This window comes from Nerophis ophidion, linkage group LG09, assembly GCF_033978795.1.
Source record: "Nerophis ophidion isolate RoL-2023_Sa linkage group LG09, RoL_Noph_v1.0, whole genome shotgun sequence".
NCBI lineage: Eukaryota > Metazoa > Chordata > Actinopteri > Syngnathiformes > Syngnathidae > Nerophis > Nerophis ophidion.
The window spans coordinates 16,536,518-16,551,233 of NC_084619.1; the positions used below are offsets into that span (position 1 = coordinate 16,536,518).

At 39.4% G+C, this 14,716-nt stretch overlaps 1 protein-coding gene across 2 annotated transcripts; it reads right to left on the reverse strand.

The window, feature by feature from the left end:
* Positions 1–609: 609 nt before the first annotated feature.
* On the reverse strand, positions 610–14,447 carry erlec1 (endoplasmic reticulum lectin 1). 2 transcript variants are annotated; one of them, XM_061910432.1, is made up of 15 exons: positions 14,091–14,447; positions 13,911–14,015; positions 12,542–12,622; positions 12,384–12,461; positions 12,253–12,316; positions 8,911–8,960; positions 8,608–8,831; positions 8,399–8,540; positions 8,175–8,336; positions 8,038–8,097; positions 6,210–6,334; positions 6,067–6,144; positions 5,917–5,992; positions 4,651–4,763; positions 610–4,557 (listed from the first exon to the last, which is right to left on the reverse strand). In XM_061910432.1, exons 1-14 carry the CDS (start codon positions 14,226–14,228, stop codon positions 4,692–4,694), a joined length of 1,455 nt encoding a protein of 484 aa, XP_061766416.1. In that variant the 5' UTR covers positions 14,229–14,447; the 3' UTR covers positions 610–4,557; positions 4,651–4,691. The 2 variants fall into 2 exon arrangements, with proteins under 2 accessions (XP_061766416.1, XP_061766415.1); XM_061910431.1 differs by having other exon boundaries at positions 610–4,763.
* Positions 14,448–14,716: the final 269 nt, after the last annotated feature.

The window sequence follows — 14,716 nt, forward strand, 5'->3', positions numbered from 1 at the left end:
AGCATAACTGTAACGAAGCACATTTTACATACGATAACTAATAAACACTATAAGTAAGTAGTGTCCAAACACGGAAATGTTGCCGCTATCTTATCACGGGACATAGCTCTGCCCGTCACAAAGAATTGCTATTGCGGCATCCAGTGGACACATTTAGAACAGCAGTTTCTTTTAACCCAAACATTTAAGCTCATTTTTGTATTTAGTAAACCTGTCCAACGGCCTGATTTCATACGTTTGACACCCTTGCTGTAGCGCGAGTGTTGTGTTCTTTTCAGGTGGAAAAATACACACTTGAATTCGGGTTTATTCAGTTGTGTTGAGAAAGCCAAACCAAGTAAGATTGCAGCTTTTGAAGCAGCAGCTTGTCCTTTTAGTGTCTTTATGATGAAAACACTCTTTGGCTGTACTAATCTAATAGAATTTTATTAAAACAATAGTATTAATTTTACAAAAGAAAAATGTTTAAATTGCACATCTTTACTTTGCACGAGTGTAACAAATATTTGCACATTTTGTCACACTGCAAGTGTATTTATGTTTTGTCCATGAGATGCGACAGTGACCAAGACAACATGTAGGTTACAAAATACTTCTTGGACAAAATGCAAAAGTTAAAAATACATTTTAATCAAGATTTTCAAGCATTTGACAGCACCATCTTATAATTAAGTTACACTCACCATCATCATTAAGATTACGAGTGATACGTCTCCTAGTCAAACATAAGTGAAGACCCACACCCCCACAAGGCCACCCCAGCCTAAATTGGAGCCCTAAACAGAATTTTAGAAACCTTCCATTAAAAAACAAAAAACAAATACATGGGGGTGAAGTTCAATATTTTTTGCGTGGAAAAATATAAATATTCTTAAAGGGTAACTGCACTTTTTGGGGAATTTTGCCTATCGTTCGCAATCATGAAGCCTACATAACGATGTTTTTTTTTGCTTTCTAAATATTAAATAAATGCGATCAAAAGTTTGCTTACGATGGAGCTAATGGGGGCCAAGCAATTTCGCCTACATAGCCCTTAAAAAAACATTCAAACACGTAACAGACACCTATATATTAACATTTAATATGTACCTATTTTGATCATTTTAAGCATACGCATTAATTTAAAAAACGCATTACATTTGTTTTTTTTCTTATTCATCACTGATTGTTACTCACTACAGACTGTGTGAGCCAACAAACATAACAAATAATCACTTACTGTACAATGTCAGCTATCATTAAGATGCCGACTACTGGGATGTTGATATATTCCCGTTTCGGTGAAGAATGACTCATAATTCTCACAAAGAAACGTAGTGGGACTGCGGGGGGACCAAGAGCCTTTTTGTGTCATTCCGGCCATTTTCGGGTCCTAAATGGCTGTTAAAGTTGACCAACTTGACCAAATACCTACTCTGACTTTTTCTGTCCAGGTGAGATGCATGATTTATGATCTACAATAAACATTCAAGGAGCTAGGAAACGAGAAAGCAGCAGACTACTCAATAATGTAAACATAGGCACACACAGTAGTCAGGGATAGGAATGAAGATGTACAAAATCAGCTGAAAATATTTTAATCCTAAAGCAGAGTGGCCGCACCCGAGTGCACCTGCTAGGGGGGTCTGGGGGCATGCTCCCACCAGAATTTTTTTTAAATCTATGTTAGCTTAGGATATATTTCCTGCTATTTTGAGTCAAAATCTAACAATATTCTCCTGACCAAAATTTCACATTTATTAGCAAATACTTTCATAAAAATGTATCATGTGATGACATTTATGTATACAAGTCTACACATATATCATATTCTTGCACACTTTTGGATTATTTTGAATTATTTGCCTTGTACTGATAACTAGGTCAACGCAGAGTAGAGATGTGCGGTTTGTGGTCTCATCCGCGGACGCGGGTCTGGAGGGTGACATAACGAAAAAATTGATTTTAAATAGATTCGGGCGGGTGGCGGTTGAACCATTCGGAAATATATATACATAGTTAAATATTATGTTGAAGAGGTTAATTTAGCCTACTGACGTGTATTTATAAATGGTTGATTTATATAGGCTAGTAGGTAAAGTGTTGTACCTGACAACTTTTGAATGTAGAATCCATATAACACGTCACAGACGACGTCACGCTAACATCACGTGACACCTCTGATGAAGGCTGCAGAAGCAAGCTAGCCCAAACTTGTCAGGTACAACACTTTACCTTACTAGCCTATAGAAATCAACCATTTATAAATAGTTAAATGTTGTTACCCACATACGAAAAACGAGCAGCACTCTTTGAAACAGTATGTGGGCATTCTTTTATTTTGAAGTGTCTCGTTTGGTTTGTCGACGGATGTAAGGAAGCTACTTCCGGGTATGGCCAACGAGGTATTTGTTTGTCATTTGTTGGTATTTTATTTGGTAAAATGTTTGATCCACATGCTGGGCATGTTATTATTTTTACGTTTGTAACGTGCTTAATTTATTACAGTTTTCACGGTGAATTTGAAGGGAAAGGAAGCCTTCAAATAAATCAGTTCAAGAAAGCCATTGTGTCTGTGCTATTTGGAGGGAGTTACACTTTCTAACATCACTAATGTCTTGCATCGTCTATATTAGATATATAACAACGGGCGGGTGAAGGGCGGTTGTGGCTTTGATAAAATGTTGGTTTGGATGGATGGCGGGTGGATGACGACTTTAGTGATGCAGTTGCGGATGATATAATTGCCTACCCGCTAGGGGTGCAACGGCACACAAAAATTTCGGTTCGGTACGTACCTCGGTTCAGAGGTCACGGTTCGGTTCATTTTTGGTACAGTAAGAAAACAACAAAATATAAATTTTTTGATTATTTATCTAATAAATTTGCTAAATCTTCCACCAAAAACATTTTTCTTAGTGGAATATTTGATGTGAAGTAATGGGAAACTTGGATAGGTCAATAATTCATAATAACATTGATTTTGATTCAATATTATGTTTTGAGCAATGAAAGTTTGAAAGAAAAAAAACAAACAGCATTGTTTTATTAGTCAAATTTGCTACTTTTTTAAAATTACATCTAGCCTTTAAGCTTTTTATTTCACTTTTGTTTATGTTTTTGTTTATTTGAATAGTATTTTTAGAATGTGTCTTGGGCCTTTAAAACATTAGCTGTGGGCCGCAAATGGCTTCCGGGGCACAGTTTTGACACCACTGCTATAGATAATAAAAAATAAAATCTGATAAGTCTATGGTTAAAAAGCAGAGCCTGGCGACGCATGCGCGTTTATCATAACTCTCTCTCTCTCTCTGTCTCCCCCTCCCTCACAAATGTTGCTGCCGTGCAGCACTTTTTTTTTGTTTTTAACCCCTTCTTAACCCTGAACGTACATTGAAAATACACGCAACCCTTAACTTAAAATGCCGAACATTTGAGGCATTTAAGAAACACCACCTGGACATCCCCGCAAAGAGGACATATCCCGTGAAAAGAGGAGGTGTGGTCAGTCTATCATATACCTTGATTGCTGCTAGCATGCCGTGTGTTGTTGTTTTTTGATTGATTGAAAGTTTTATTAGTAGATTGCACAGTACAGTACATATTTCGTAAAATTGACCACTAAATGGTAACACCCAAATAAGTTTTTTAATTTGTCCACGTTAATCAATTCATGGTGCCTCGGTGTGCACTGTTTACACAACGTGCGATGCGCTACTTAATATCTCTGTGACGTTTTGGTTCACCCCCGTACCGAAACGGTTCAATACAAATACACGTACCGTTACACCCCTACTATCCACGCATCTCTAACGCAGAGACAAAAACCACCCTGGCGGCGCCAAAATCGGCGGAATTCCGCAGGTAATTCCCATGTCTGAGTAGTGATCATGGCGCTTATATTAATATCACAAATACATGGTTAATATTCTGATATTGTGGAAGCTTTTTGGTTATTTATTGGATTTTATGGGCGCAACAGTAGAGCTTCCAATGGCTCGGCTACAAGCAAATTTTTGATCGCATTTATTTAATATTTAGATTGCGAAAAAAAAATCCATTGTGAACGGATTGTGAAAAGAAATACAGTTCCCCTTTAAAACATACATCTTAAACTCTTCTTAACTCTACTTTGACTGGGATTCGGTCCCAGTCCCATCGTATATTGGAGACGAGCACTAACCGTCCCCGCCTTAGGGGGAATTATATCATCGTATTCTAATCAGTGACGGAACATGTTTGCTCTTGATATTTTACATTTGCTTCTTGACAAAAAACGAAGCCCACCACTAATTATGGGGCCAAAACACACCGCATGGCCAGCGTTTAGGGAGGGGCGGCCCGGCACACAAAGAAACCCACAGTAAATACTGTGAATTTGATAATCATCCTGCTCATTAGAAATCAACACATTTTGAAGCCTAGATATAAAATAAATCTCTCTTAGTGATTTATTTCAGCTACGACGCGGCGTGAACCATTGCACAGTTTCAGGAAGCTGGGAGAGGCGTGAACCATTGCACAGTTTCAGGAAGCTGGGAGAGTCTTTCTGTTTCCTCGACATCCAGTCCAGCCCAGCTAACAGGACCACCACAGTTTGAACCTTTGTTATCCATCATCATGTGCAGCGTCACAGGCATCAGTCTGTTTTTTTTGTTTTTTGAGACCTACCACACAGGATTCTCTTCTCGTCCTCACATGACCTTTGGAGTTCAGCTGGAGATGGACAGGAGTCCTTGTTCGTCTGCCGAGTCCAGAATCCTGCATATCACTGAAGACTCAACCTAAAATACAGAACATGGATTGATTCCACCAGCTGATACAGCCTTCATGTTTCTCTAAGCAATTGGAAATTAATCTTAAGAGCAGGAATTTACAGCCACCTGGAACAGATTTCAACAACAATGCCAGTCTCTGAATCTGCATATTGTCATATTCATGTATTGCATTGACCTGAATAAGACATTTTTTTTTTCTGGGTCTACAAATTTGGACATGCATTGAAACAGGTGAAGGTAAAGAACAGGAAAGAACAGAGGATAAGTTACAATGCTAATATTGAGATAATTATGACCACTAAAACAACCATTAAATATGATTGTTTATTACAATTACATTTTAATTTCAATGGTATTGAAAACAGGATTTTCTTGTGTTTTATTTTCATATATACAGAAAAAACAAAAACGAGTCTCGAAAAAGACTGCTCGTCTTATATTGTTGGGTTATTAGATTTGGGTCAATGTGCTAAACTGTTATGGCTAAGAATTAAATCAAAGAACAGATGGAACAAAAATATCTACATTTAAGATATGACTGCAAGAATGACTTTTGTTTAACAAGGCAAACATGTTAGGGCGTTAAAGCAAATTTGGCTATTATTTGGAAAATTACCTACTGTCATGCCTCACTACATCCCACTTCAAATATTGCAGCTTTATCGCAGACTTTTTTTTAAAGCATATTCGAAAACATTTTTGGCCTAAATTGAGCATTGTAAAGCATAAAAATGTCAAAATTTATTAACAATTTCAATACTAAAGTACGATTGGCCACTAAAGGAGACCAAACCAATAAGAGCACGCTGTTCATTGTTTTGGTTCAGCATTACCATATTGAATTAAAAGACTGTAAAGGTGACTAAATGGGGTAACTTCATGTCTCGAGGGCTCTCCCAATGTTTAAAATGTATTTAAAATGTTGTAAACAGATTTTTAAGAGAACTGTAGTTATGAAAATATTTGATTTATAACTGGTAATTCCTACTTCTTGGAAATTATTTAGGTTCAGAACAAATTAACCATGATAAACGAGGGACGACTGTACAAACCTCCTTAAGGGTCGACTTGTCTCTAAAAAGTATCTAAGTGACCCTTGACCTCAGGATCAACGACTTTGTTAAAGCAGAATTCCAAGTCAAAGTTGGAGGACACGCACCCCAAGAATATACTGGCAGGTTTGAGGTTCCAGCATGTAGACGGTGACCGCATGAGGAGATTCGGATTCTTTGCACCTGAGCAAACAACAACAGGAGAGAGTCGGTAAGAAAATATGGCGTACTAACTGAAGAGACTGATGATGACGCACTTTAATTTCACAATGACTTGTCTTGGCTTCCCTGTCATATCGCACAGGTCCCCATGGCCATAGAAGTGAGAGACCAACCTGTGAGCACACAAACATGACAACGAGCAGGTGGTTGTGATGAAGGATGTTCAACAACAACATACTTGACTTTCTGCACTCCACTGTCTTTGAGCTGGTAGGATCGAGCCACGTTCTTATTTGCCCACTCCATGTGTTCGTCTGCGTTCCAGTTCCCGACAACTACAATGTTCTTGCCTTGCTCCTTGTCCTGAAACACAAAAGCAACACAAATCTTGTTACATGCCAATAATTAAAGATTTGGACTTCTATTTGCTATAAAGAGGACACGTTGCAGATTTAAAGTCTTGCACAAGTCCAATAATGGACCAAAATAATGAAAAAAAAACTTTAACAAAGCACAGATAGAACCTCCGGTACGAACTGACGTAGGAGTATGCGAAACAAACATTTGACAAAAGCCGTGGTTTATAAAAATAGACATAGGGCTTGAGCTACTTAAGGTTTGTGTGAATTAAATACTTAAGGTTTGAGTGAATTAAAACAAGTGCATACTTGATAGCAATCGCAAAGTGATTTATCAAGGCCAAAAGCTGCTATGTGGCCGCTCTTTTGCGTCTATATTTAGTATGTCTTGAATGTTCATGCAAACTGACACAATTATGCACAAATGATCGCGCTGCAAAAACACACGAACAGACAGTATAGTCCATCTGTATGCGTGTCAACATAATTGGACTGTCAAAAATAAAAACATTAGTAATATTGTCTATTCAGTAAAAATCATTTAGGAATTTTACAGCTGTTGGATGACTTAATTGATGGATTAAAACAAAGTCGAATGATTCGGTTGAATTTTCATTTAATTTTTTTTTAAATGGCAGCTGTTTTTTCACAAAGAAAATATATTATAATATAAATAATTAAAATATCTTATTACATTATATACATACATATCAAAACACACCTCCCAGAAAAAGTAAGTTCTGTTGTTTAGATCATACTTAAATATAGCCCAGAAAGGTGGTACATATTATAGTTGTGTGCTGCATGTCAACAACATGACAACGCCACAGATTTAACCATAAGATGACATAATTGTGAAGGGAATTCAGTGTATCCATAGTGACAGGCAGTATACATGCAAAATTCTCATTTAAATATGGCGGTCTGCACCATTTTTACACTCGCTATCAAGTGTACACGCAGTCTTAGCAGATCATATGAAACACGACCAATAATAGTACAAAACATTTTGAAGTTTGTACATACTATTTTGCACTTCCTATTTGGATCTTAGTAGGTCAGGCCCTAGAAGTGTACAATCTGAGGCGCAGGATTGATTGCATTTAAAAAAACCCAAACATGTTAAGGCTACTCTCTAGTGTTTAGCAAAGTAATTGCACAGCTAAAATAGTCCCAGTAATAACTTAAGTATGTTTTCTAAGTATGCAAGTGTAGGGGGTACATGGCTGCTGGTCAAATGTCTAAAGAGTTTACGGTAATTTTAGGTAAGGGATGGTCTGCCAATAATCACTGTAATGTATATTCACGGCAAAGCTTTGTCCTCTTAAAATCACAACTTGTTATGAATATTTACACTTATCTATTATTACAATTACGTTATTTTATCAAATTATTTGTTTCAATAGCACGTGTTCTATGTGACACAATTACGATTAGACATAAGTAATACAAATTTATAAAATAAAGTAATAAAGTAATAAAATAAAAACACCCTACAACTTTTACAAGCATTATCAGCACTGGAAAAGCTGTTCAAATGCCAGTTTGTGCTATTTTAACATTCAAATAATGCACTTGTAAAACAGAATTTGGTACATTTTGTGATTTTTTTTCAGATGCAGTTTTGGTTGCTAAATAAAATGCTACTTAAGGTATGTCAACCAGTTTAAAAGCAGCCCTCCCTAACAGACACAAAGATTGTCTTACCTCATGGTACTGATGGACGTGCTTTCCATAACAAAATTCATATTTCCACCATCCAACCCCCTAAAGGACACATCACATCGTCAGAACATTTCAGGCCTCTAGGAGACTCTCCTCCAAATCAGCTGACAAGGTCTTACCCCATGTAAACAATAAGAGCCACTGAGGAACTCCTTGATGAGCTGATTGTCTGTCAGACGTGAGATGTGAGTATTGCCCACGGCCACCTGAGCCTGTCCGCCAACAGCGATCGGTTTGGGAGTGGAAGTGAAGGCCTCTTCTTTCACTGGTGAAGTCTCCTCCTGTAACACACAAGACAGATCAGTGAGCTTGTTGTCGTCCTTTCACAAGACAAGCAACTCACGTCTCTGGGTTCTGCGGTGGCCATGAAAGGAGGCTTGAGTTGCTCCTCTTGCTCCTTATCCAGCTGGGCGAGCCGCTGAGGCCGCAGTGGCGAACCAGCCAACGCTTGGCAGAAGATGGCGTTAACCGGGGACGACCTGAACCTGCAACGAGGGGCGTCAGGCTAAATCTGATGTATGCTTTTAATCACGGCAGGGTAGCGAGGTCCACCTGTATTTTGGGTGCGCGCAGAGCAAAGGGGTCAGCACCACCACCTCATATTCGCAAGTGGTGACCTCTGCGATTGACAGGATCTCATGCTTGGCCTCCGGGTGACACACGTATAGCACAGAGGTGGCGCGCGGCTGGTTCTCCTTCAACACGCAAGGTGTCCCGTAACCCATCTCCAGGGAGTAGTATGGAGTCAGTTGACCTTCTATGTTCTTAGATGGCACCTTGGCAGCACAAAAGAATAGCATGTGTCAGTGTCATAATTTAAGCTGTTTAATATTCAAACTTGGGTGTGAAGCTTACTTCTGTTTCAGGCGCAGCCGATTCAGCAGGTTCTGGCTCTTTGGGTTTAGCTAAAACAAGATACTTTTATAGCATAATGCAACAAATATAATACAATAATTACAAAGAGTTAGGGATGGGTAACTAATTTGAATACTTTGATAGTTACTGACCAAAATCTGGTAGTACTAAAGGGTACAATACAAGGAAAAAATCTACCTGTACAATATTTCCAGACATATGTTACTTGTTTCGATTGCAAACTATGTTCATTTAAATTTAAGGCAAAGACTACTTAGTAGCTCGGCACCAAACCGTACTCTATACACTACTGCTGACTAACGTCTTGGAATTGTAACCACATGCAAGTACAATACAGTACCTGCAAATGAGACACAGAAGTGTAAGAAAACAAGAAACCTGGATAGCAAAGCTTTGTGTTGAATGTTAAATAAAAAATAAATCTATATTTATTAATTGATATTTAACTGCATTTAATACATATAGATGTAAAAAGAAAACATTTATCATCACATTTAAACATTTAACAACCAGTGCTTCCCTGAGATTGCCAAAGTACCTGTGGCGTTAGGAGCGTGGTCACCATACCATCACCACATAATTGGCATAATCTGCTATGATATGTTTTCTTTAAAAAGTCTAAACAAATGTATACATATATTTAAAATACAATTGTTATTAATAATTAGTATTGACATATATTTTATATCGTTCTACAATATTTCCATTTGTTGCTGTTTATTGCATAATGTACTTTGAGAATTTTTCAAATGTCTAAAGACTTTTAATGACTTCATTATTAACGACAAGCAATAAATCTAGCATATTTTTCCTGTGTTATTATAGAATGTACTTGTGTTTAGAGACTACTTCTGTCCCTGACATACTAGGCGAGTTGTAGCGAGAATGACGTCACACTTCCTTCGTGTTGCTGCTCCAGTTGGACTTTCTCTTCTTAAAAGCCCCCACTGTCCTCTTAATATTTGGACATTTTGTAAATAGTCATGAAAATAAAGAAAACCCATTGAATGAGGAAAGAGTGTATCCAAGTACCGTGTACACACACACACACACACACACACGTGTATATATACACAGGTATATGTATATATATAAGTATATATATATATATATATATATATATGCATATATATATATATATATATATATATCTTAATTAGATTATCCAGAAAGAGGAAAGAGTGTATCCAAGTACCGTGTACACACACACACACACACACGTGTATATATACAGGTGTATATATATATATATATATATATCCATCCATCCATTTTCTGCCGCTTATTCCCGTTCGGGGTCGCGGGTGGCGCTGGCGCCTATCTCAGCTACAATCGGGCGGAAGGCGGGGTACACCCTGGACAAGTCGCCACCTCATCGCAGGGCCAACACAGATAGACAGACAACTTTCACACTCACATTCACACACTAGGGCCAATTTTAGTGTTGCCAATCAACCTATCCCCAGGTGCATGTCTTTGGAAGTGGGAGGAAGCCGGAGTACCCGGAGGGAACCCACGCATTCACGTATATATATATATATATATATATATATATATATATATATATGACCCCAAAAGGGAATAAGCGGTAGAAAAAGGATGGATATATATATATATATATATACACACACACACACACACATATATACACACATACAGTGCTCGATACCGTGGTAGAGCGCAATATATGTATGTATGGGAAGAAAAAAAATCACAAGATAGTCATTTCCCCCCCCACATATACCTGTATGTATATATATATATATATATATATATATATATATATACACACACACATACAGTGGGGCAAAAAAGTATTTAGTCAGCCACCGATTGTGCAAGTTCTCCCACTTAAAATGACAGCGGTCTGTAATTTTCATCATAGGTACACTTCAACTGTGATAGACAGAATGTGAAAAAAAAATCCAGGAATTCACATTGTAGGAATTTTAAATAAATTTGTAAATTATGGTGCAAAATAAGTATTTGGTCAACCATTCAACGCTCTCACTGATGGAAGAAGGTTTTGGCTCAAAATCTCACGATATATGGCCCCATTCATTCTTTCATTAACACGGATCAATCGTCCTGACCCTTAGCAGAAAAACAGCCCCAAAGCATGATGTTTCCACCCCCATGCTTCACAGTAGGTATGGTGTTCTTGGGATGCAACTCAGTTTACTTCTTCCTCCAAACACGACAAGTTGAGTTTATACCAAAAAGTTCTATTTTAGTTTCATCTGACCACATGACATTCTCCCAATCCTTTGCTGTATCATCCATGTATTCATTTTGGTATAAACTCGTCGTGTTTGGAGGAAGAATAATAATTTAGAAATAAATTCTTTAAAATTCCTACAATGTGAATTCCTGGATTTTTTTTTTCACATTCTGTCTCTCACAGTTGAAGTGTACCTATGATGAAAATACAGACCTCTGCCATCATTTTAAGTGGGAGAACTTGCACAATCAGTGGCTGACTAAATACTTTTTTTGCCCCACTGTATGTATATATATATATATATATATATATATATATATATATATAAAATTTCATCCCTCTAGTGGGGTCACATCTCAGCTGCATTTGGGCGGAAGGCCACCTCATCGCAGGGCCAACACAGACAGACAGACAACAGTCAAACTCACATTCACACACTAGGGCCAATTTAGTGTTGCCAATATACCTATCGCCAGGTGCATGTTTTTGGAGTACCCGGAAGGAACCCGCGCAGTCACGGGGAGAACATGCAAACTCCACAGAGAAAGATCCCGAGCCCGGGACTGAACTCAGGACCTTCGTATTGTAAGGCACATGCATTAACCCCTGTGTCACTGTGCTGCCCTATCTATACTATAGATTTTTAGGCATACATTGGATTGGTAAATTCAACACTAAATTGGCCCTAGTGTGTGAATGTGAGTGTGAATGTTGTCTGTCTATCTGTGTTGGCCCTGCGATGAGGTTGCGACTTGTCCAGGGTGTACGCCGCCTTCCGCCCGATTGTAGCTGAGATAGGCGCCAACGCCCCCCGCGACCCCGTAAGGGAGAAAGCGGTAGAAATGGACGGATGTATGGATTGGTAAATTGGTTGGTAAATTGGCGCAAAAGCACAGTTTCAATCAGATTTAAAAATTTGGTTTGATGTCACAAATTCTAATTTCAATATTTAAAATAGGAATTTTGTTAAAACCTAAAAAATAATTAGAGGGATATGTATTTAATACACCTATATTAGTAATTTAAAATCCCAACACATTTTAAAAAGAGCAGACCCCAAATTTTTGTTGGTCAGTAAAATAAGTCAAAAACACACATACCTGTTTCTGTACTTTGTTTCTTCTCAGCTATATTCCCCAGGAAGTACTCCTGAACACTTATTTTCTGTGGTTACACACGGTAATATTCAGACAGTGCTCCTCTATGAAGTAATAACTTAACATTCACTCACCTGACCCGTCTCCTTCTCTTCATGATACTGTCTTACATGCTTCCCATGACATACTTCATAAGTCCAGTAGGATTCAATCTGCCAGCAAAGAGAAACCGAAAATATTTGGCTTTTGTTTTGCACGCAGATGTGAGCGGAGGCCCGGAGTTTTTACTCACTCTGTACGAGCAGCTGTTTCGCTTAAACAAAGGCTCCAGGAGGTCAGCTGGACTGGGGCCGCGGTATTCCTTTACATCATCCTACAAAATAAAAGGAAAGACAAATAATTTAGCAAATGTTTACCATTGTAGTCAACAGTGGTGAAGCAATACTCTGCATCAATTTAAAGCAGGGGTCGGCATGCAGCTCTATGATCACTCTGATGTGGCTCAGCTGCATATTTGCCGACCCCTTTGATTTTTATTGGAGGTTCCCGGATGTTAGTGCCTATCCCAGAAATATCCTAAATCTTCGCCCGGGCGTGCCATGATGGCGATGCCTTTAATGTCCTTTAAATCGAGTTGTCGCGCCCGCTTTACACCATGCTGTCTACGAGTTGGCCGGTCACATTTAGTGAGCGGCCTCTGTTGACACACGTTGGTGACTGTAAGGCATACTTGGTCAACAGCCATACAGGTTACACTGAGGGTTGTGATATAAACGACTTTAACACTATTACTAATATGCGCCGCTCTGTGAACCCGCATTGTAACACAACACAACAAATACCCAGAACCCCATGGATCCCTAACTCTTCCAGGCTACATTATCAATCAATCAATCAATCAATGTTTATTTATATAGCCCCAAATCACAAATGTCTCAAAGGACTGCACAAATCATTACGACTACAACATCCTCGGAAGAACCCACAAAAGGGCAAGGAAAACTCACTACCACCAAATACCGCCCCCACCCCTTAACCCCGCCCAACTCAACCGCACAGAGGGGCCGGGGGGTTGGTGGTAGTAGGGGGTGTATAATGTAGCCCGGAAGTGTTAGGGAGTGTCTGAGACCCCTGGTTTATACATAGCACAAAGCAAACTCTGTGTGCAGTGTTATTTCATTTTAAATTTCAAAAGAGTTTTGTGGCTCCCATTGTTTTCTTTATTTTGTGAAACGGGTCAAAATGGCTCTTTGAGTGGTAAAGGTTGCCGACCCCTGATCTAAAGTTAGGCAGCCCACATCTAGCTGGGATAGGCTCCAGCTAATAGCCCGAATGAGGGCAAGCTGAATTGAAAACGGATGGATTGTGTAGAGTTTGCATGTTCTCCCCGTGACTGCGCGGGTTCTCTCCACGTACTCCGGCTTCCTCCCACTTCCAAAGACATGCACCTGGGGATAGGTTGATTGGCAACACTAAATTGGCCCTAGTGTGTGAAGAATGTGAGTGTCTGTCTGTCTGTGTTGGCCCTGTGATGAGGTGGCGACTTGTCCAGCCTGAATGCAGCTGAGATAGGCTCCAGCAACCCCGAAAGGGAAAGTATGGATGGATGGATTGTTTACAAGGGTTCAACTTCACTTTCAGTTTCAAAACCCAAAACCAACCTCGTCCCCCGCCGTGAGTGAAGGCAGAAGGCACTTGTATTTCTCCTTCTCCAGCGTGGTCATAATGACAAAGTTGTCTTCCTTGTACAGAGCACCGGAAGTAGGCTGAAATCCACACACACAACTGTCAAAACACACACCTGCAACATTACACTTAATGACTCGAATAGGAGTCCGTACCATTGTAAAATCAGCCCCGGGCCAAGTGATTTTAAAAGGAATTTCATCAGTGAAGATGGGATAACCTTCTCCGTTCGCTAAAACGCTCAGGCTGAGCTCCAGAAGCCCGCCGACCATCAGCGACAGAAGACACGCCATCGCACCCAGAAGTCCGGACGCTTAAAGCGCCGGCTGCCCGCTCCACATGTACACCACGCCGGCCTGTCACACAGACTCCTGTTCGTGTGGGTGTTCCGAAACTACAGCAAAGTCCAAAAGTGTCCGGAAGCGCAGCCGTTTGGACTTAATTGGATATTACACGACACCACCCTGATGTCAACACTCGCTGGCAAAATACAGGAAGTGAGCTGCTTCTTTGCCACGTCCTTTTCCGCCTGTGTTTCTGAGAAAAATACAGCGACCTCTGGTGGCAATATTATGTCAAAATATCCAAGTCAAACATCCATCCATCCATCCATTTTTCTATCGCTTGTACCTTTCATGGTTGCGGGGGGTGCTGGAGCCTATCTCAGCTGGAACAGAAGAGAAAACGGAACACATTTTTTCCGATAACTTTATTTCAAGGACATCGAGTGATGATTGAATACAATGTGCAAGCAACATTTTTATGCACACAAGTCGCTTTC

Bases quoted from the DNA above. Each gene is read 5' to 3' on its own strand.
- erlec1 (XM_061910432.1), bottom strand. From the start codon at position 14,228: ATGGCGTGTCTTCTGTCGCTGATGGTCGGCGGGCTTCTGGAGCTCAGC. The intron at 12,623-13,910 runs GTTGGTTTTGGG...TTTATTTTGTAG, and splicing joins CACTCACGGCGGGGGACGAG to GATGATGTAAAGGAATACCG. The intron at 8,961-12,252 runs GTATGTGTGTTT...ATCTTGTTTTAG, and splicing joins GAAACAAAGTACAGAAACAG to CTAAACCCAAAGAGCCAGAA.